The sequence below is a fragment of the Orcinus orca genome, chromosome 16 (assembly GCF_937001465.1).
Source record: "Orcinus orca chromosome 16, mOrcOrc1.1, whole genome shotgun sequence".
Classification (NCBI taxonomy): Eukaryota; Metazoa; Chordata; class Mammalia; order Artiodactyla; family Delphinidae; genus Orcinus; species Orcinus orca.
This window is the reverse complement of record NC_064574.1, coordinates 64,995,244-65,017,050: the sequence shown is the minus strand read 5'-3', so window position 1 is coordinate 65,017,050 and position 21,807 is coordinate 64,995,244. Positions and strand designations below refer to the sequence as shown.

The 21,807-nt window shown below is 51.1% G+C and overlaps 2 protein-coding genes across 3 annotated transcripts in view; one reads left to right on the top strand and one right to left on the bottom strand.

Moving 5' to 3' along the window:
• IQCK (IQ motif containing K) overlaps window positions 1–3,606 on the bottom strand; it is a 108,369-nt gene extending 104,763 nt beyond the window's left edge. Inside the window, exon 1 of the mRNA XM_049699067.1 lies at window positions 3,446–3,606. The gene's annotated coding sequence lies outside the window, so the exon portion shown is untranslated. The remainder of the gene's footprint in view (window positions 1–3,445) is intronic.
• Window positions 3,460–21,512, top strand: KNOP1 (lysine rich nucleolar protein 1). 2 transcript variants are annotated; one of them, XM_004285717.4, is made up of 5 exons: window positions 3,495–3,778; window positions 7,066–7,973; window positions 10,013–10,081; window positions 15,031–15,108; window positions 17,404–21,512. In XM_004285717.4, the coding sequence occupies exons 1-5, from the start codon at window positions 3,628–3,630 to the stop codon at window positions 17,713–17,715; spliced, it is 1,518 nt and encodes a 505-aa protein (XP_004285765.2). In that variant the 5' UTR covers window positions 3,495–3,627; the 3' UTR covers window positions 17,716–21,512. The 2 variants fall into 2 exon arrangements, with proteins under 2 accessions (XP_049555018.1, XP_004285765.2); XM_049699061.1 differs by lacking the exon at window positions 10,013–10,081 and having other exon boundaries at window positions 3,460–3,778.
• The last annotated feature ends 295 nt before the right edge of the window (window positions 21,513–21,807 follow it).

Genomic DNA, 21,807 nt, shown 5'->3' with positions numbered 1-21,807 from the left:
AAAGCACAGATGCAGGGCTGAGCTGTGCGGGTAGCGGGATAAATACTTCTTCCATACGAGCAGATGCAAATATGTTTGTTGGTATCAGGAAGCTGGAGGATTCCCTCCCCACTCTTGATCGCCTGACTATTCTCAGTGAATGCCTCCTCCATCTGCCAAGTGGTATCACGCCAAGTCAGAGGAGTGGAGTAAAAACTTGGGACTAGTAGAAGCAGGCAAAGGGAGAAGGCACTTATGGATGTTGACCGATAAGCACTGCTGAGAGCCACCTGCTGTCACTTTTCTCCAGCTGTGCTCAGCTGCTGTGCTGGGGGAACAAGCATTGACTCAGAACTGGACCATGTTGTTATCTGGCAGGTGGGAAGAAGGGACCTGACTTCACAACAGCACTGAGCACTGATGCCAGAGACTAGTGTTTGGAGTGATGAACCAACGTCAATAATAAGGATGCCGATGGCAGTAATAGCAGCAATATCAGAATAAAAGACTGTAAGCTCCAAATACTTTGAATCAGTCCTGGTTAAAACCACAGTTAAAAATCATTGTCATAAGCAACTACAAGACTTAATTAGAAGCCTTGGCAGGAAAGACGTTTATTGATACTAATACAGGTGCTTTTGAGAATAAAAAGCCCTAGGTTAGTTATCACTGGAAAGATGAGAAAACTGAAGAACATTCACAAGTCATCATACGTGCGCGCGTGCACGCGCGCGCGCGCACACACACACACACACACACAGAGCACTAGCCAGGCAGAATAAAGGGCTTAATCATATCTATTCTGTATTTCATTTTCCTGAAATTGAGTTTCTGATAGGTCTGATTGCTGTGATAATTTGCTTTTTAAATGGAAATATCCTAAAAGAATATAATACTTAACCTCAAACACAGGATTATTACAAAGCCTGTTTTTCATGTTTCTGTGAGAAACTGAATTTACTACGTTTGTTATAGAAAACTGCATTTGTTAGAATGTTTGTTTTAAGAAACTGGGTCTATCATCCAGGTTATAATAATCATTACAGCGCCTGTGTGTATAAATTCACCATCTCTGACATCATTAACTTCATTTTGTAACTCTATCACTTTGTAAGTGGCATCAATTCACTTGCTTTTCAGAGCAACAAAACCCTTTGTCTTTGCTTTCTCCCTACAGGCCTGTTTGAGAAAAATAAACTCCATGATTCTAAAACAAAGGCAAAGCATGTTTCTTTGTCAACAATAACGAACATTTATTGAGCACTTTCTAAATGCCAGGCTCTGTGCAAGCACCTTTGCATACATTATCTTATTCCAGCCTCACAACAGCCCTGTGAGGTAGGTACAAGGATTATCCCCTCTTAGAGATGAGGTTGAGCAGCTTCCTCGACAAAACACTACTAGTCAATTGTATTATGAAGAGCTGTTTGGCCTGGAGAAGTGAAAGCTCTGGGGAAAAGACAGCCACAATAACAACCTTCTATTTGGGTGTTTTCATAATGGTAGAGTGACTAGCAACTTGGATCATAGTAGCACCAGGAGGGTAAGGAGCAAAGGGTAGAAGTTACAAGGAGAACATTCAAGATGAAAAAGGCTTTTCTAGGTATAATGCAATACAGGAGAAGGAATTCAAGCACTGGGTAGGAGTTGAAATAGATGGCCTTCCAGGGCATCTATCAACTCTGAGTCCATTATTCTCTTCTTCCTTTGTATTTTCCACTTCTCTCAACTCACGGCTCTCTCTCCCTCTACCTAGTCCCATATACTGGTACATTCAGTCTCTCCTCCATTCAACAAACATTTACTGACCTGCACTGTCCAATACAGTGGTCACTAGCCACATGTAGCTGTGTAAGTTTATTAGAACTTATTAGAAGTAAAACAAAAAATTCAGTTATAAAATTGCATTAATCACATTTCAAGTGCTCAATACCCATATGTGGCTAGTGGCTACCATATTTGAAAGTTCTATTGGACAGCGCTGTTTCAGACAGTTGAAGTAATGATGGTAGGCACAAGAATGAAAAATCCGAGTTCCTGACCTCAAGGAGTTTACAGTCTTAGGGAGGAAAAAAAACACCCAGCATTATTAAGAGCAATATACACTGAGCTCTTGGTGTAAATCGGGCATTTGCTAAGCCCTTTCTGAAGTGCCCCTTTAGCTGCATCCTCCTAACACCTTGAAATAGGTGCCATTATTACGCTCACTTTACCGAGGATAAGTAACATACGGGTATACCTTGTTTTATTGTGCGTCACTGTATTGCACTTAGAAGGTATTGAGTTTTTTACAGATTGAAGGGTTTGTGGCAACCCAGCATCAAGCAAGTCTATTAGTGCCATTTTCCCAACAGCATTTGCTCATTTTGTGTCTGTGTCACATTTTGGACAGTCTCAAAATATTTCAAACTTTTCCATTATTATTACACTTGTCATGGTGAACTGTGCTGTTTGACATTAGTATTGCAAAAAGACTACAACCCACTGAATGCTCAGATGATGGTTAGCATTTTTTAGCAATAAAGTATTTTTATTTATTTATTTATTTATTTATGACCACACTGCAGGGCTTGTGGAATCTTAGTTTCACGACCAGGGATTAAACCCGGGCCCTCAGGGCCCTGGGCAGTGAAAGCACGGAGTCCTAACCATTGGACAGCCAAGGAATTCCCCAACAATAAAGTATTTTTAAGCTAAGGCATATACAGTGTTTTTTAGACATAATGCTATTGTGCACTTAATAGACTGCAGTATTGTGTAAACATAACTTTTATATGCACTAGGAAACCAAAAAATTCCTGTGAGTCGCTTTATTGCTGTGGTCTGAAACACAACCTGCAACATCTCGGAGGTATGCCTAACCTGTCCAACGTATGTGAAGAGTACTGCGGGACCTCATGATCAAGGGTAACTGTAGGCCCACAAAAGAAGGTGAACTAAACAAACTCCACTTACGAATTTTAAGGAAGGCTAAGAAGAAGAGGATTAAACCCAAATCTGTCTAGACCAGGCTTGCTCAACGCGTGGGCCACAGATTATCTACATCAAAATTACCTGGGGTGCTCCTTCAAAGTGCAGATCCCCTACACCCCATTAGGAGCCCTGTGGGCGGGGCCTGGAAACCTATGTTTTAAACAAGCTCCCCATCTCCGTCCCAGCGATTCTTTCCTGTTCACTAAATGAGATTTGAGCACCACTGGCCCACACCAGCTGGTCCCCTTTATTCCGCCTTCCCCTGCCTTCGACCTGACTATGGATGCAGGCTGAAGGCTGCGCTGCCTAACCTCGGGCAAGCCTCTCAGAGCCTCTGTTTCCCCTACGTAACATGGGGAGCCCGGCGGGCCCGCTGCGAGGCTGCCAGGAGGCCTCGCGCGTCAGCCGCCGGACGCACCTTAGGCGCCCAGGAAGCGCCGGCCCCACCTGGCCGCCCGAGTCCCGCCCCTCTCGGCCGGCCCGGGCTGCCTACCTTCGCAGATCTGCTCCCACAGGTTCTTGCCGGGCAGCTCCGCAACCTGTCCCGGCGAGACGCGCAGATCCAGGGACACGGGAGACACGACGGGCCCTGGCGTCCTGGCGGTGATGAACGACTCAGTTGAAAGCGCCCGTTCCAAGCGCTGAGAGACACTGATCACCCGTCCCGGGGCCGCCATGGCTGCAGTTTCCACGGCAACCGCGCTCCCCGCTAGGCCTCGACCCGGAAGTAAACGCATCTTGCGAGGGCGGGCCAGCGAGTCGAGACTGACTTCCGGGTCACGGCGGAGTGGGCTCTCACGTGGAGGCGGGGAAGTTTGGCCTTCGGGTGAGTGAGGAGGGCGCCCACCAGGCAGGACGGAGCTGGGGCTGGAGACTGGGCCTGGGGACTTGCGCGGAGAACCGAGGGACTGGAGGGCGACCCGCACCCTCAGATTCAAGTCCCCCCCCGTCGCCGGTGTGCGCTCGCCCCGGCCTGAGGCCGCCGTCTCCAGCAAGTCCTCCCGCCTTGGAGCTGGGCCCGGGACCCGGCGTAATCCCTCCTTCTGTGTTGGTGTGGAAGCCTTGGCGCGGTAGAGCCTTTGAGGAGGCAGTTTCGCCTCCCGGCTCTCTTGCTTCCTGCTAGTGAGCCTGCGGTGGGAGTGGGGTGTTGGTGCCATTATACGGAGAGCACAGGCTCTGAAGTTATGCGGGCTGGTTTCGAATCCCTGTTTTACCCCTTGCTGGCTTTGGGACACAGGGCAAGTAAATTAAAAGCCTCCAAGTCTCAGTTTTCACGTCTCTGAGATGGGTTACACACACCGAGCCTCACGAGGCTACCGCGAGACTTTAAAAAGCGCTTTTGGAGAAAGCATTTGAGTTCGCAGGAGAAGCTGTAAGGTTCATTTCCTCTTCCCTTTTCCTTGAAGGAATGAATACATTTAGGGTCTCAGGTTTGAAGAGAAGGATCTTCAGTGCTAAAGAGGAGGATGCTACAGTGATTTGAACGGCGGAGATGGGGAGAGAAGGGGATTAAGTTGGGGACAGCCTTCCCTTGGCTTCTTTGTTCTTATTCGATCTCTAGACCACTCCTCCATTTGAGGCACCCTTGGCGCCCTTGACTCCACCCTCTCCACGTCTGCACCTTCTCCCTCTCTTTTGCAGGCCCCTCTTCCTCAGCCCACCCATTTAAACGTTAGTATTCCTTAAGGTTCTGTCTCAGGCTCGTTCTGTTCAAGGCTTACTTACCATCCATATATTCCTAAATTTACGTCACCCATATCAGCCCAGTCACCTGAGCCTCATCCACCTGTCCACCAACATCTCCACATGGCTATCTCAAGGCATCTGTTCCAACCAGCCTGTCTCCTTCAGCCCTCGCCACCCTCGCCTCCCCCGCTACCACCCCACCTCAGTTTCTTTGTCTTAGGGACTAGCACCGGCATCCTGCACTTGCCAAACTGGAAACCTCTGTCCTTCAGAAACTTTCCTGACAACTGCTAGGCCAGATTAGATGACCTCTGTTACCCTGACCTTACCACTGTGCTTGCTTTTATCACCTGTATCATTGTTAACACACGTCTTTCCCACCCACACCTACCTGCTTCTTGATGGCAGAGTCATCTCTTTTTCACCTCTGTGTCTCTAGCATTCCTTCCTTCGTTCAGTGAGTATTTATTGAGCACCCACTCTGCCAGGTATAGAGCTGGGCCCTGGGAATACAGCAGAAAACCAGACAGACAGGAGTAAGCGAGCGAGTGTTCCTTTCAGTTATGAGTGAACTTGAGCTACAGCTCTGGCCTAGCCTGGCATTTTGAAGCAGCTAAGAGGCAGGTCCAGTATGGACCCTCTGGGCTCTGAAGAGAGCTGCAGGATGGAGAAGCTCCCTGGCCTTTCCTGCCCACTGTCCAAAGCTCCTGTGAGAGGCCGTTTGTTTCTGGATTCCTTGAGTGGCACCATGTCATCTATCATCTAGTCCAGGGAGCAGGAACTGGGCTGGTGACTGGTGTGAGAGACGTAGTACAACTGGAAGCTGAAATGTACTTGAGGACCCAACCCCTTCTCATGGAAGCTGAAATGTACTTGACCCCCACCCAGCCCTGCCAAAGGAGAAAAAAAAAAAAAAAAAAGCTGAGTGTTCAAGGTTGCTCTATGTTTTCTCCAATCATTAAATGTTGGCAGTTTATTTGAAAAATTAAAAACAGTGAAACAGGCTTGTATGCTGGATGTGGCCCCACTCCCCCTCCCCTCCCCCTCCTCCCCTCCCCCTCCTCCCCTCCCCTCCCCCTCCTCCCCTCCCCCTCCTCCCCTCCCCTCCCCCTCCTCCCCTCCCCCTCCTCCCCTCCCTTCCCCCTCCTCCCCTCCCCTCTGCCTCCTCCCTCCTCCTCCCTCCCTCCTCCTCCTCCCTCCCTCCTCCTCCTCCCTCCCTCCTCCTCCTCCCTCCCCTCCTCCTCCTCCCTCCTCCCTCCTCCCCCTCCCCTCCTCCCCCCTCCCCTCCTCCCCTCCCCCCCTCCCCTCCCCCTCCTCCCCTCCCCCCTCCCCTCCTCCCCTCCCCTCCCCTCCCCTCCCCCCTCCCCTCCCCTCCCCCCTCCCCTCCCCTCCCCTCCCCTCCCCTCCTCCCCTCCCCTCCCCTCCTCCCCTCCCCTCCCCTCCTCCCCTCCCCTCCCCCCTCCCCTCCCCTCCCCTCCCTCCCCTCCCCCCTCCCCTCCCCTCCCTCCCCTCCTCCCCCTCCCTCCCCTCCTCCTCCTCCTCCCTCCTCCCCTCCCCCTCCTCCCTCCCCTCCCCCCTCCCCCACTAGCCTCTGATCTGATCTGGTTCAGTGCCTCTTTTATGGATAGGAAAACTCAGGCCCGGAGAAGCCAGTGCTGTGTGGCAAGAGTATGTGAGTCACCATTTGAATGCAGGCGTCCTCAGCCCCAGCTGGGGCTCCTCACCATACCTTGCTGCTGCTCTCATTACTAGCCACATGGGAAGGTAATTAGAAGAGTAAGTCACCCTCGGTGCAGGCGGGGGCAGTTAATTTCCAGACGCAAAGCTGAAGCGCTCTTTAGATGAAGCAAGGGAATGGATTAATTGTGTCACAGTTACTGCCTCTGGTGACAGTCAGCAAGAGGAGCTGACCTCAGGATTTCTGTCCCCTTCGTCCTGTAAAAGGTAAGCCCTGGGGGCTGTGCCTGGCCTGTGGCTTGAGTACAGTTGTGCCCTTGGTGGCTGGCACAGGGTACGTTTCTGGAGAGAAGACTAGGCTTAAGAGGTTTGAGGAAGGGGGTTAGGAAAGGGAGTCAATGATGTACCAAGCACTTTCCATGGATTATCGTTTATTCTTTCCAACAGCTCTTCGAGGAAGGAAGTGTTATCTCCACCCATTTTCAGCTGGGGAAGTTAAGGCCCAGTGAGGGTAGGTGATTGACTTAAGGTGAGGGAGCAGCTTGGGTTTCAACCCGGGGCTGTCAGGATTTAAACTCCATTCTGCTTCTTCGATCATATTTCCCTTTGCTCCACAGGAATCATGCCCATTTTCCCAGCCCCTAACCTTTCAGACCATCCACTCCAGGAAACGTGACTTTTGGTAATACCTAGTGGAATTGTACTCAGGGTGGCTTGGTATGGGGATAATTGTACCATTTCTTTTTTCAGGAATGATCACTAAGACTCACAAAGGAGACCTGGGCCTTGGGCTCCCAGAGAAAAAGAAGAAGAAGAAGAAGAAGGTAGTTAAAGAACCAGAGACTCAATACTCGGTTTTAAACAGTGACAGTTATTTTGCGGAGGTTTGTCCCACAAGAGCCACATCACCCTCGAAGAATGTGGTCCAAGAGCAGGCACCCGAAATGCCTCTAATGAAGAAAAAGAAGAAGAAGAAGGGTCACAGCACCGTCTGCGAGGAGCCCCTAGAACCTGAGACCATGTTACGTGCCAGACGGATTGAGCCATCTCCCAGCCCCAGGAAGCAGGCACTTGGTCCATCTGAGTCCCTTGGTAGGGAAAAGAAGAAGAAGAGAAAGTCCGTGTCCCCTGGCTCAAGGGTGAAGACCTCCCCAGACCCCAGGCAGGGCGAGGAGGTGACCAGAGTTGGCAAGAAGCTCAGAAAACACAAGAAGGAGAAGAAGGCGCAGGGAGCTACAGCCTTCTCAGCCAGGGACCCTTGGTTCTGTGAGGCCGGGGACGCTTTGTACACTTGCTCAGCTGGGAAAGGTGGCGTCCCTGAGCAGGCAGCCTCGGGACAGAAACGGAAGCAGGGGAGCCCCAGGGAGCACAACGTGAAGATGAAGAAGAAAAAGAAAACCCACCAGGAGGGAGATACCCCCCTGGGGCACCCTGAGCTCTCCAGGTCTGTGGAGAGCAGCCGTAGGAAAGGAAGTAAAAAGAAGTCAGTCAAAGTTGAAGCTCCGGATTACATCCCAATAGGAGATGACCCCAAGGCCCCTGTGAAGAAGAAAATGAAGTCCAAGAAAAAGGCAGAGCAGACAGACACTGAGGAGCCCGCTCTGAAGAGGAAGAAGAAGAGGCAGGAGAGCAGAGCAGCAGGAGAACCTTGGGAGGAGGTAGGCTTCCTTCAGAAGCACAGTGTTTTGGAGAATAGGGGTGGAAGTTGGGAGTGTGTGTGTGTGTGTGTGTGCGCGCGCGCGTGCACACACACAGGCACTCAGTGTTTTAGCTGCCAGAGCCCTGATTAAACTGCCTTTAGTCAGAAGAGGGGATTTATCAACACATGTAACTAGAAGGTTTGAGAGCTACTACCTTCAGGTGTAGCTGGATCCAGGTGCTAGTGTAATAGTCTCAATAATACAGGTATCCCTTGCTATCGAAACTTTACCCAAGTTCTCACTATCTGCACTCAGGATCTGGATTAATTAGAATAAGCTTTTCAGATAAATCCCTCTCTTTCTGAACTCTTGCCACTTGCTATCTAAAGCTCAGGAACCAAATAGTTTGAGATAATATGATGTCCATAGCTATCTGCACTCAGGATACACAATTTAGGGATCGAATAGATTTAGATTGCAGGCGATGCCTGTGTGGCTTTCCCTAGCTCTGGACTTTGTATTTTTCCATGCTGGTTTTAATATCAGGTTCCTTCCCACCCCAACCCCGTGGTGAGATGGTCCCAGCAACTCCAGGCTTTCTTCATAGTAGTTAAGCCACCCCCAAAAGGAGAGGGGTGGCCCCTCCAAAACGATTACAGGGAAAGTCCCAGCACTGCTCTCCCAGATCTCAGTTGGGTCACAAACCAGAAGCCCAGATCTGAAGCCAGTGGACAGGGGCTGAGGGTGTCAGTCCCACTGTAACTCCACTGTCTGAAACTGGGGGAGCTGGTTTCTGAGAGGAATACCGGGGCCCTGTTACCAGGAGGAAGGGAGGGGATGGCAGCCTGGTGAAGACGGCAGAGATGTACTCTCCACCCTGACGGGCTTCCTTGCCTGGGGAGGGGAGGGAGGAGGCGGCGGGCTGAGCACTGGGACCTGGCAGGTGATGTGAGCGAACAGAGCCACCCAGGGCTCATCACAGGTGACGCGGGGTACCAGGCAGAGCACACCCGAAGCAAGGACGTGGCAGTTGTCACTGCTGAGGGACTAGGGGAAAGTGGCCAACCTGAATCTTACTGTCAGATGGTCCCACAGGGGCTGAGGCCACTGAGAGAGGGTGGCCCGGGAGAGCGTGGCCCATGCAGGCCCAGCAAGGCTTCTGTGTGGGAGCTGAGACGTGTGAGGGGCTGGGGCCGCCTGTGCCGAGGGAGCGGCAGGTGCAGAGGCCCTGGGAGGAGCAAAGAGGCTGGCGTGACAGGCGCTGGGCCAGCTGGGGTCCCGGCAGCCTGTGGACGCCACAGGGGTCTGGATTTCCATGTAAATGAGATGGGGCCCCTGGAGGGTTCTGGGGAACGGGTGGTGTGGCCCAGTTGAGGTGGTTTTATTATTTTTTAATTGAGATGGCGTTGACATATAACATGATGTAAATTGAGGGTGTACCCGAGCTGCTGTGTGGAATGCACCAGTGCTGGGGGCGGGGAAGCAGAGTTAGAGCCTGTCCTGGTCGTCCAGGCAGGAGAGAAGGTACCGACCAGAACTCCGGAGCTGGGGGGCTGGGGCGGGGTATGGGGGAGAGAACCGGGGGGATTCGGGTTTGCTGCAGGCCCTCAGCCCCACCTCTGCATTCCCTGGCCCTCGCCAGCCCCTCCTCCCCCACTGTCAATGGGGGCCTTGGCCTTTCTCCTCTTGCTGGTTTGGTGTCACCCTGGGAAGTGAGGTGACGCCTGGCGGGAAAGGTTGTGCTCTAGGCCTGAGTCGGGAGACCTGGGTTAGTGTCAGCCCTGTCCCTGAGCTGTGGGGTAACCTCACGATAGTCACTTCATCTCTCTGAGCCTTATTGCGTCCATCTGTCAGATAGGTCAGGGCCACAGTCTTCAGGACAGAATTGGGGAGAATTGTGGAAGAGAAAGGATGGCAGGTGTTCTGTGGGCGATAGGGGTGGGCGTAGCGCTCCAGTCTTGAGTCTGTTCTGGACTCTGTTGCGATCTCATCCGGCTGGGCTGCCAGGGCAGAGGCCATCGTCCGCTTGAGCCTTACTCCTTCTGCCCTCTTTGCAGGAGCCAGACACGGACTTGGAGGTGGTGTTAGAAAAGAAGGGCAACATGGACGAGGCGCACATAGACCAGGTACGACCGGTCCTCGTCCTCCCAGGCGTCTTCCCTTCCCCAGACGCACACTCGCCTCCCGGCAGGCCACGAAATCCTGATCCTGGAGGCATCAGGGACTCCAAAGGCAACGAGGCCAGCCTCTGCCGCCCCTCCAGTGGCGGGGAGCCTGTGGCCTCCCCTCCTCATAACCACTGCAGGGGGAAAAGGGGACATGTCCCTGTGACCTGCAGCCAGGCAGTGGGCACGTGCTCTGCCCGGCCCACGCGTCACCACCTCCTGGCCTCCATTCAGGAGCTTTTTTTTTTTTTTGTCTTTTGCAACTTTATTTAAATATAATTGACATACAAGAATCTGCACATATTTAAGGTGTACAATTCGATGAGTTTTGACATGTATGCATCCAGGAAACCAGCTAAACAATTAAGATGATGAACGTACCCGTCATTTCCAAAAGTTTCCTTGTGCCCTTTTGTATTCCATCCCTTCCTTTCCCATCCCCAGGTAGCCACCACTACTCTCTGTCGTAGCTTGCGTTTTCTAGGATTTGTGTATAATTGGGATTATACAGTATGTGCTCTTTTTTAAACTGGCTTCTTTCGCCTAGCGTGATCATTCTGAGATTTGTCTGTACTGTTGCATGTGTCAATAATTTGTTCCTTGTTATTGGCTGTCCAATGTTTCTAGCGTTATTTTGATGTTAAAAACGTTTTAGGGGCTTCCCTGGTGGCGCAGTGGTTGAGAGTCCGCCTGCCAATTCAGGGAACACGGGTTCATGCCCCGATCCGGGAAGATCCCACATGCCGCGGAGCGGCTGGGCCCGTGAGCCATGGCCGCTGGGCCTGCGCGTCCAGAGCCTGTGCTCCGCAGTGGGAGAGGCCACAGCAGTGAGAGGCCTGTGTACCGCAAAAAAAAAAAAAAAAAAGTTTTAAATTCTCAATTGAATTGCCTAGGCACCTTTGTAAAAAATCAGTTGACCGTGTGTGTGTGTGTGTGTGTGTGTGTGTGTGTGTGTGTGTGTGTGTGTGTGTGTGTGTGGTGTGGGTCTATTTTTAGACTCTTGTTGAGTTTCATTGATCTGTATGTCTATCTTTACACTAATACTTCATTGTCTAGATTGTTGTAACTATATAATGTCTTAAATTAGGTAGTATAAGTCTCTAGCATTTGTTCTTTTTTAAGTTGCTTTGGCTAGTTCAGGTCCTTTGCACTTCTGTATAAATTTTAAAATTACCTTGTTGGTTGCTACCAAAAAATGCTGCTGGGATTTTGATTAGGATTGCCTTGAATCTACAGACAAATTTGGGGAGGATTGACATCTTAACAGTATGCAGGCTTCTGATCCATAAACATGGCATCTCTGTCCATTTATTTAGGTCTTTAGTTTCTCTCAGTATTGTTTTGTAGTTTTCAGTGTACAGGTCATGCACGTCTTTTGTCAAATATTCCTTAAGTATTTTATATTTTTGATGCTATTGTAAATAGTATTTCAGTTCAGTTTTTATTGTTGTATATATTGCTAGTATATAGAAATGCAGTTGTTGTACAGGAGCATTAGGAGAAGTTGTTCTCTTGTGGACCAGCTTCTGCTTCTGTCATGCCCAGATCCTGTGTGGGAGCTGGACATGCTAGAATTGGGATATTTTTATGATCCTGGACCCCAAGGCCTATCAGGACAGCATAGTAACCACATAGGTACAGCCTTGGGCCATTACTAATGAGGTTACTTTGGCAGTCACTGACCCCGGGACCCCCATGTAGGTGGCCGTGAAGACCAAACGAGCCCGAGACCTGTGCTTTGTAAGTGGCAGCTGTTCACCTACCTGCATCCTCACGCTGTGTCAGCCAGTAATTGCTGGACAGAAGCAACAGGGTGTGATGTGGGGACGGCCCATGTCGTGGCCCTGCCGCCTGCCGCTCCAGGAGAGAAACGGAGGAGTGCTTGCAAGGCAGCCGACTACAAGGAGGGGGGCCTACAAGATGCTGCGAGGAAGTTCCTAATGCCTTTGGGGTGTTGGGGGCCTCTCTCCCTGGAGGGGAGGGGCTGAGGTAGTTGGGGTGGAGAGGCTCAGTAGGTTGATGCTGACAGGGCCCAGTCCAGGGCCTGGCACAGAGCACAGGCCCCCCAGAACCAGGGGCTCCCCAGCCTCCTGCAGGTCATTGTCGTTTGGGGACAGGGGCCCGGGCTGCAGTGGCTGGTGGGGAGGATGGAGGTGGGGCCCTGACCTGTCCAGGCCCAGCCCCTGCCCTGGGCGCCTCTCCCAGGTGTCCCGCCGCTCACGGGGGCAAGGCCCACCAGCCACCTCTTTGCTTCTTATGAATTTGTGCCTATTAAATACCTCACGGTTTTAAAGAAAACTTCTGTTTTGGGTGACAGATGATCTCAATGTAAGTGAAGCTTTCTGCCCCAACTCTCCCTTTCTTTTTCTGGTAAAAAGTTCATTGTGTTAAAAAAAAAAATAGTTTGGGGAAAGCAACCTGAAATCCTGCCACCCAGCGGTCTCCAACTTTTTTGGCACCAGGGACCAGTTTCGCGACGGGGAGCAGCAGATGAAGCTTCACTGGCCGCCGCTCACCTCCCGCAGACCAGATGTTGGGGACCCCTGCTACCACCTAATAATCACTGTTAACCCTTGGTTGTTACATCCTTCTAGATCTTTCCTCTGTAACTGTGTATGTGTGATTTTAAAGCAGCGTACAGTCATGCTCTGTATACTGTTCTGTTCACTTTTTTCATTCAGCTGGTGAGCTGCTTTCCGCTTCAGTGAGTGCACATCCACGTGTTCCCCGTCAGCAGCATGACTCTGACATAGGAGTATACCATCATTTTCTCTCATCCCTACAGCTGCCCTTTGGATTTGTTTTATGCAGTTTCTTTTTTTTTTTAATGGCTGCGTTGGGTCTTTGTTGCTACGCGCGGACTTTCTCCAGTTGCGGCGTTGCGGTGCGCGGGCTTCTCATTGCAGTGGCTTCTCTTGTTGCGGAGCATGGGCTCTAGGCACGCGGGCTTCAGTAGTTGTGGCACGTGGGCTTCAATAGCTGTGGCTCGCAGGCTGTAGAGCACAGGCTCAGTAGTTGTGGCTCGCAGGCTCTAGAGCGCAGGCTCAGTAGTTTTGGCACACGGGCTTAGTTGCTCCGCAGCATGTGGGATCTTCCCGGACCAGGGCTCGAACCCATGTGCCCTGCATTGGCAGGCAGATTCTTAACCACTGCGCCACCAGGGAAGTCCTGTTTTATGTAGTTTTGAACTATATGAATGGTCACCTCATTTCAGCCTGTGGTAGATTAGAAGAGAAGAGGAGGGGCCACAAACTGGGAGCAGCTAAAGTCACACCTGAACCCTTGGGCCCTAGAAGCTTCTGTATCAAACCACAGGGTCATTGGTGCGCTGACTGTGGCCTTGAGCCTTTCTGGTAACAGTGTGTGAGGTGTCCCTGCTGTGTGCCGGGGACTCTTTGTCTTACGTTCTGCACCGCAATTCATCGTGGGGCTGGGGGCTTTCTTACACCAACCAGCAATTCCCTGACACCACGCGGTGTCCTGCAGTTCAACTCAGTCTGACGCTGTCTATCTGGAGATACCGTCAGACCGCTCAGGTGAAGGACTCAGTCCCGCCAGACTGCTCCCCACCCCTGTCCCCCGTTCAGACGCCAGTCTTAAGCCAGGTTGTCACCTGTGCTTCTGACCAACCAGCTACAGATCAGAGGTTCCAAAGACCTCCTCCTCAGCTTCAATTAGTTTGCTAGAGTGGCTCACAGAACTCAGAAACATTTTACTCGCCAGATTACTGGTTTATTATGAAAGGATATAACTCAGGGACAGCCAGGTGGAAGAGACGCACAGGGCAGGGTGTGTGGGATGGAGCGTGGAGCTTCCATGCCCTCTCCGAGAGCTCCACTCCCCAAATCTCCAGTGTTCACCAACCCAGAAGCTCTCCGAACCCTGACCTTTTGGGTTTTTGTGGAGACCTCATTACAGAGGCACAGTTGATTAAATCATTGGCCATTTGGTGGCTGAGCTCAATCTCCTCCTCCAGTCCCCTCCCCAGAGGTCAGGACTGAAAGTTCCAACCCTCTCATCGGTGGTTGGTTCTCTTGGCAACCAGCCCCCATCTTCAGGTGCTTACGAAAGTCACCCAATTAACATAACAAAGGACACTTTGATTGTTCCCATCACTTAGGAAATTCCTAGGGATTTTGGAACTCTGTGCCAGGAATGGGGATGAGTTTATATATATATATATTTCTTGTCATATATTTCTTACTATAAACCACAGTATCGCAGTTCTCTGTCTCCCATTTATCCTCCAAGGTAGCTGATATTTCCATCTCTTTGCAGATAAATAGACCACGGTACAGAAAGATTAATTGACTTCCACACAACTAGTTAATGGCAGTGGTAGGATTCAAACCAGCCTGTGCCTGACTCCAGAGCCTGTGTTCTTTCTAGAAGACGATGCTGTCAGCAAGAAAGTTAAATACAATATCTTCTGTACAGGCAGGGCTTTGTGCATGTGTTTTGAGAAAATTTCCACCCAGGTGGCTCTTACAAACAGAAGAGGTTCTAATGCTAAAGGTGGAAAAGCCTCAGTGTCTAGGAAGAGTCATTAATTTATTTATTTATTTGGCCGCACCACTCAGCGCACGGGGTTCCCTGACCAGGGATTGACCCACTCGGGCCCTGGCAGTGAGACTGCCGAGTCCTAACCACTGGACCGCCAGGGCAGTCCGCTGGAAGATTCATTCTTAAGGAATGGAAAAGAAGGGTGAATGAGGCCTGTATGTTTTAGGCCAAGGGATTGCCCCTTACATGATTAGAGGGTATTTTTGACAGATGCTTCCCCCGGCCTGCAGCAGAACAAAGCTGCCCATCCCCCTCCAGTCCCCCCACCCCACCTCCTCTCTGTCCTGGGTTTGAAGCTCAAAACCGGCTGTCTAATTGCCCTCTTTCCTTTCCTTTCCCTTGCTCAGGTGAGGCGAAAGGCCTTGCAAGAAGAGATCGATCGTGAGTCGGGCAGGACGGAAGCTTCTGACACCAGGAAGCAGACGGTAAGTTTCACACTGGGCTCCGCGAGGGGTCTCCTCCTCACCTTGCAGGGGCGGGAGACCAAGTCCATCTGGCCCCAAAGCAGCTCCCGCCCGCCAGCCGGCTCCCTGCTCCACAGAGCTCGTCCTGAGCTACTCTCCTTTCTTGGGAAGCGGGTGCTTGCCTCCCTCCTGGAGAGCTGGCCGCTTGAGCTAAGCAGCGTGGACCTTGTCTCTGGCTCTGGACGGGCAGGGTGTCCCAGTCATCAGTCGCTGGGGACACGTGATGGCGAGCTCCTTCCAGCAGTGGGTGGTACCCTGAGAAAGCTGCTGGGACAGGGGCGGGGGCAGAGGTGGCAGGCCTCTGGTCCAGTTGGAATGGGAAATTTCCAAACCAGGCCCCAGGAGGTGGCACGGGAGAGTGTATGGCATGGGGACCGCTAGGTCAGGCTGGAGAGGGACGGGAGGGTGCGGTGGGCAGGGCGGTGGGAACTGCTGGAGCGCATTTATGTGGGGCAGCGGGGACTGGGGTAGAGGAGAGGGCACAGGGGAGAGAAGAGAACTTGTTAATGGACATGGATTTGGGAGAGGGGGACAGAGGATCCAGATGACGGAAGGACTTGCTTCCTTGTAACGCTGTCTTAAGCTTTCCTAGTGTAGCACAGAAAAGAACAGTTGCTTTGGCTCAAAAGACCTGAGATCAGTTCCTGGCTCTGCCACCTTCTATAGTTATGAGACTTGAGCAAGTAACTTCCCTTCTTTGAGCTTCAGTTTCCACACCTGTAAAATGGGACTCATGCTCTGGCCCAGAGGGGTATGGAATGGGGCTTTGTTATGTCATTCCTCTAGTGTCTCCTTTCTCTCCCTCCTCTTGAACTGGGCAGAGCTGATAAGATTCCATGATTGAGTGAGGAAGGCCAGAAACAAGGCAGCGTCATCCAGAGCAGTGGCCCAGAGGCTATACCTGGAGGGACCTGACAGCAGGAGGGTGGTCCGGGGGCATAGGGGCTGGGATCTTCCGGGGATGCTTTAGGTGGCCCTGCCTCCTGGGACCTGGGGCCACTTGGCTGCTGAGGCACATGGTGGGGATTTGAGACCGGGTCCCCTCTCAGTGGGTCGGCAGCTCACAGGACTGGGCAGCCTCTGGCAGCTCTCTCCTCAGACCCAGTGCGGGGCTGTCAGAGGTGGCCTCTCCTTCTAGAAAGTGAAGGCTGGGGAAGCAGTTGTTAGTGCCTGTACTGGGGGCACTGTGAAGCTCGGAGAGCTTGTCACCAGTTCACTCAGGGCAGCTAGCTGTAGCAATGACTGGTTCTTACTGTTCGCCCAAAGCCGACCTAGAAATAAGTGCTAGGCTGGCATTTGGCTCACAGGCGGCGAGTTCCCAGGCGGCACAGAGGTCAGCAATCCTGGTGGGGTGGGGTGGGTAGAGGAGCAGTTTTCGAGGACTTAAAGCGAACCAGGCGTCGGGCTCTGAGTTGTTGGTGTAAAACCTGATTTGAGCCTCAGTGAAGCCCCGTCGGGGGCTGTTACGCCCCCGTTTTATAGATGAGGACATTGAGGCTCAGGGGTTAAGGTACTTTACCCGGGTGACGCAGGCGGGACTCGATCCTGAGTCTTTGAAGTCACAGTCTTCATGGGGAGCTGGGTTTCTGGCCTCGGCCACAGACACGGGAGGGAAGGGAGTCTTCTCTTGGGCCACTGCTCTGAGGGGCTCTCTTGTATTTTCTCAAACATGGCCGACTCGTGCGTGGGTTGTAGAGTGCTCTGGGCAGGAATCGGGACCCCTGAGTTCCTGGGCTAGCTCAGCATCCGACTCATGTGACCCTTCACCTCCCGGGGCCTCCACTCCTTTCCTGCTATGAAGTGCAGCGCTTCTGCGAAGAGAAATGCATTTCAGGCTCCCGCTTGCCCTCTCCACCCTCCAAAGGACAGAAACCTTAGGCTGATGGATGAGTAGCCAGCTGGTGAGGTGTGTCGTACTGTCTGCCGTGAATTGGGGGAGAAGGAGTAAGGCAGACGGGCAACTCAGTGTGAAGGGTGGGCTCTGGTGTGGGCCAGACCCAAGATGGAGTTCCAGCAGGGTTACCAAGTAGGCTTGTGCCCCCGGTCCAGCTGCAAACCTCCATTTCTTCATCAGGAGAGTGGGAACCACAGGGCTCTGGTTGGAGTTAAGATAATCCAGCGCTGTGCCTGCGAGCGCTGTGCCTGGTGCGCAGTAAGCCTTTGATCATCTAGATCCTCCCGGGCAAGGCTGGGGGCTGGGGAAAGGAAGATGCTTCGGATGCCAGGAAAGTAACCACCTGTTTTCTCTTACCACAGGGAACTCAGTTTGGCCAATGGGATACTGCTGGCTTTGAAAATGAGGAACAGAAACTGAAATTTCTCAAACTCATGGGTGGCTTTAAAAATCTGTCCCCTTCATTCAGTCGCCCCCCTAACACGGTCGGCAGGCCCAACATGGCCCTCAGCAAGAAGGTGGCCGACACCCTGCAGCAGAATCTGCAGCAGGACTACGACCGGGCCATGAGCTGGAAGTACAGCCGGAGGGCGGGCCTCGGCTTCTCCACGGCTCCGGACAGAATCTTTTATATTGACAGGAATGCATCCAAGTCAGTCAAGTTTGAAGATTAAACTCTCCTGTCTTGTCCCCAAAACGGTTCTTTTACGCAGATGAAAGCCATAGGACAGTTGTCTCCAATCGAACTCCTGCAGAGATAAAGGACAAGTATGTTGATGTGCTTGGACAAACTGGGGTGAGGGCAGCTCGTTTCAGGAACCAGGAGAACATGGGAGTGGCTGAAACCTGTTTTCTGTGTGAAGCTTCCGTCCCTGTTGAAGACAGTGAGTATCAACAGCAGTAGCTCACACTTGTCTAGTGCTTACTGTGTGCCAGGCACATATGTGTCTCCCTTGCATTAATGTATTTAATCTTCATGATTCTGAAACAGGTGCTATTATTATCCCCATCTTATAGATGAGGAAACAAGTTCAGGAATGAAGTAATAACATTGCCTGGGGTCACCCAACCAGTAAGTGCCAAGTGTACTTTTGTGCCCCAAGACCGATGTCACTGTTCACCACACTGAATGTCCCCTCTAGGGAATTTCACCCAGAATACTCATTGAGGATTAAAATGTCTCCATTGAGGAAACAGAAGCTTTTTACATGCCTAAATCTCAAACAGGAAGCAGGATTAATGTAAACAGGAGAAGCAAGCTCATTTTCCCTCCCCCTTCTCAGAGTAGCCACAGGAAAAGAGGCGTCTGGATGCCACCAGGCAGTTGCGGCTGAGCTTCCTCTGCTGCTGGGAAGTGTGCTTCTAAACCCATCTTGCCTTTTGCGTCTCCTTCCATCCCCAGTGCCAAGCTTGCATTTCACCTTTCTGCTTTAACTGCATTCTGAACAGGCGCTTTAGAGAGCAGGTGGTTAGTCCTCCACGTGAGCCGAAGGCACATTAATTCCCAGGGACGTGTTTATTGGATTCTTTTCAATCACGAGGAGGAGAATCCCAGGCGACTTCCCTGGAGGAGGTCGAATGCCGGGAGGCACAGACGTGGGGATGACAGGGCGTTGCCTCATCAGCCTGGGATCAGTGTTTCCAAGCCTTGACGCTACAGCCAGCCTCACAAAGCTCCAGGTATAGCCACCCGAGTGACATGTGACCACCTTCTCCGCATTCACCTAGCATTTTGCTTCCCAAAATATCAGTTCTAATTGGGCCTTTTTCACACCACTTGGCTTGAACTCCTGATACAGACATCCTGTCTCAGGCAGGCCTGGACAGCCAGGAAGTTCAGCCTCTGACGTGGCAGGGAGTCCTGTCCTGTCGTAGGGGGTTGATTCAGCTTCCCATGAAGGAAACGAATGTTTCCTCTCTGCTCCATCATCCTCAGTGTTGGCTTCATCAGGCTGGTGGAAAGATGGCTGTAGCAGTTCCAGGCAGCGTATCAAGACACTAGACCATTACAGAGGAAGAAGAAAAACCTTCTTGTGGTTCAAGGAAACTTCCAGAAGCCCTTTTGTCATAACTCATTGCCCAGCAGTGGGTCACATACCCATTCTTGAGCCAGCCCCTGGCATGTGGAGGGAGACTCTCAGGCCAGTCAGGAAGGAAGACTGAGGTTCGGGTGCTGGTGAGATGAACATGGGTCCACTACTGCCCCATGGGGCAGAGGTGAGGCAGGCCTGCCTGGGCCCTGACCAGCAAGCATCGGCCGGGTCTAGAGTCCTACAAAGTCTGTGTTAGCAGTGATTCAGGTGGGCCACTTCCCTCAGAAGGTGAACTTGGCCTTTCATGGATTCCACCTTGAGATGCGTAACGGAAGAGGCCTACACGGTAAGATTCTGCATTTGAGTTAGCTCTTCAGGGCACATCCCATTCCGACAGGGGAATAAATCTTTCCCAGTCTTGATCCACACTACAGGAACTTGCCCAGTGTAAAAGGAACCAACCACTGCTTCTCTAATCGTTTTTGTTTTGCTGAGAGATCACACTACAGTTTGGGCCTGCTCGGCTGTCAGGAAGGACTGTGCTCGGCCATCTACCGGGTGCTTCCGGAGGGTGGCTGAGCGATTGTCCCTGACCTGTCCCCACAGTGGTAGCTCTCATCAGGGTGTGGTGGTCAGGCCTTTCCCCTCTTGCTGTTCAGTGTCTTCAGTCTGTGTGTGATAGGATTTGACTTTCTAGCTCAGTGTGGCTGAATGAGTTCCACTTGGCTTGGGAAGGTTATTAAAGTCTGTTCCTGAAGCAGGGTCTAAGCAGAGAAGGCTGGGCAGCCCAGACGGCAAGATGCCAAGTGTCCTCAGATTGAACTTAGCCTTGTCTCGGCTGCTCTCGTAGGTGCAGACCACTGTTGCTCTAGTGACAGCTCCTGCCCAGCAGTTAGCTGGGCCTCCGTCCTTTTGTAAATTAAACAACATTGTCTTGAGTCACCTATCCCCCTTTTTCCCCATGTCCTGGGCCCTCCTCAAGCTGTCTGCAAGTTTCTGTGGTGTGATTTCCCATGTTGTTCCTCATTTGTTGACTCCATGTAGCACACAGCCTGTCTCCGCTGGAACAAGGTGGTTTTTGGATTTTTACTCAGAGTCTGGGAGAGATGGGTGGGAGGTCTGGTATTTAAGCACAGCCAAGGTCTTAGCTGAATATGTAACAACCCTGTTCTTGAACTTGTCGGCTGTTTCTCCCTTGGGGTTTGCTCACCGACTGACCCTCCTCCTATGGCAAGGTCCTTCCCTCCTTATAACTGCCTTTATCCAGCCGTTCCCCAGACCTCGTGATTCTTAACCACTTTTTTATTCCTTGGGGTGATTCCTGGTCTTTTGCCTTAGCCCACTAGGCCCCTCCCTGAGGCCACCTTTCCGTAACTAGACTGGCCCATCAAAAGTATTTGCCAGATAGACACAGTTCTCCCCTTAAAAATTGTGTGTTCAGCTCTGCAAACAGAACTGTTCAGGTTTGTGGTTGGAATAATGCCCCCATGCCTCCCCCGCCCCATCCAAGTCCTAATATTGGAACCTGTTAATATGTTGTGATACAAAACAAAAGGGAGTTTAAGGTAGCAGATGGAATTAAGTTTGCTAATCGGCTGACCTTAATATGATTAGACTGGGCCTACCCAGATAATCCAGGATTAGAAGTAGAAGAGGGGACAGAAGAGTCAAGAGACTTGCAAGAAACACTCAACAAGCTGTCACTAGTTTGAAGATGAAGGGACCACCAGCCAAGGAATGCAGGTGGCCTCTAGAAGCTGGAAAAGGCAAGAAAACTGATTCTCCCCTAGAGCCTCCAGAAGGAATACAGCCCAGCTGACACCTTCACTTTGAAGGTAAGCCCACTAGACTTCAGACCAGTAGAGCTGTAAGGTAGTAAAATTGTGACGTTTTAAGCCACTAAGTTTGTAGTAATTTAAAGCAACAATAGAAAATTAATACGGGCCTCATGCAGAAGTTTTTCTCACTTTCACCTTATTTCCTAAAATTGTTTGATTTTTTTTGTGTCGTTGGTCCATCATCCTTCATGTAGTAGCAGTAGTAGACTTCACCTCGTGTAGGCCATGGTCTTCAGAGACTGGCTAATTGATTTAGTAACAGGCTGAGGAAACCACCCAAGAACATAGAAAATCTAAGCTTCCGCCTGGGCCAGGTAACATATGGTTCAGAGGCTGCTTTGGTGTAACGGATACCTGACCGAACGTGAAAGTCCAAGTCCAGGTTAATGGAAGAGCATTAGGAATTCACTGACTCAGGCTTGGGCGCTGATGCTGTCTGATGTGTACAGCCTCAAAGTAGATGACTTAAAAGTGCATAATTTGTAAATTTGCCGATTGATTTTCATTTGAATAGTATCATATAGTAAAAGTGGTATAGGAAGTAATTTTAATGAAAATAATTTTGTGAAATAAAGGCCACTTGGGAACATTTGAGCAATACCACTGTGCTTTCTGAATGTCTGTTATGTTCAGTTGAGGTGCATTCTTCAGTACACGCTGTTCCTTAACGGAGGCAGTTTTCTCGTGGGGTTCACTATTAAGCCAGCCGGAAAATCCATAGCATATTCTTGGTCCCAAGCTATTCAATTAAAACATGAGTTTATGTAAATTAAAAAAAATTATTTTAGCTACTTTTACTGTGTGAACTGTAATCAGGCTTTTCACAGAGTAGAGGTAAAATGTAGTCTATCTACATTCAGTGTATACCTTCCAAAAGTACAGTAGTTTGGGGGCA

Bases quoted from the DNA above. Each gene is read 5' to 3' on its own strand.
- KNOP1 (XM_004285717.4), top strand. From the start codon at position 3,628: ATGGCTGCAGTTTCCACGGCAACCGCGCTCCCCGCTAGGCCTCGACCC. The intron at 3,779-7,065 runs GTGAGTGAGGAG...TTCTTTTTTCAG, and splicing joins CGGGGAAGTTTGGCCTTCGG to GAATGATCACTAAGACTCAC. The intron at 10,082-15,030 runs GTACGACCGGTC...TCCCTTGCTCAG, and splicing joins ACGAGGCGCACATAGACCAG to GTGAGGCGAAAGGCCTTGCA.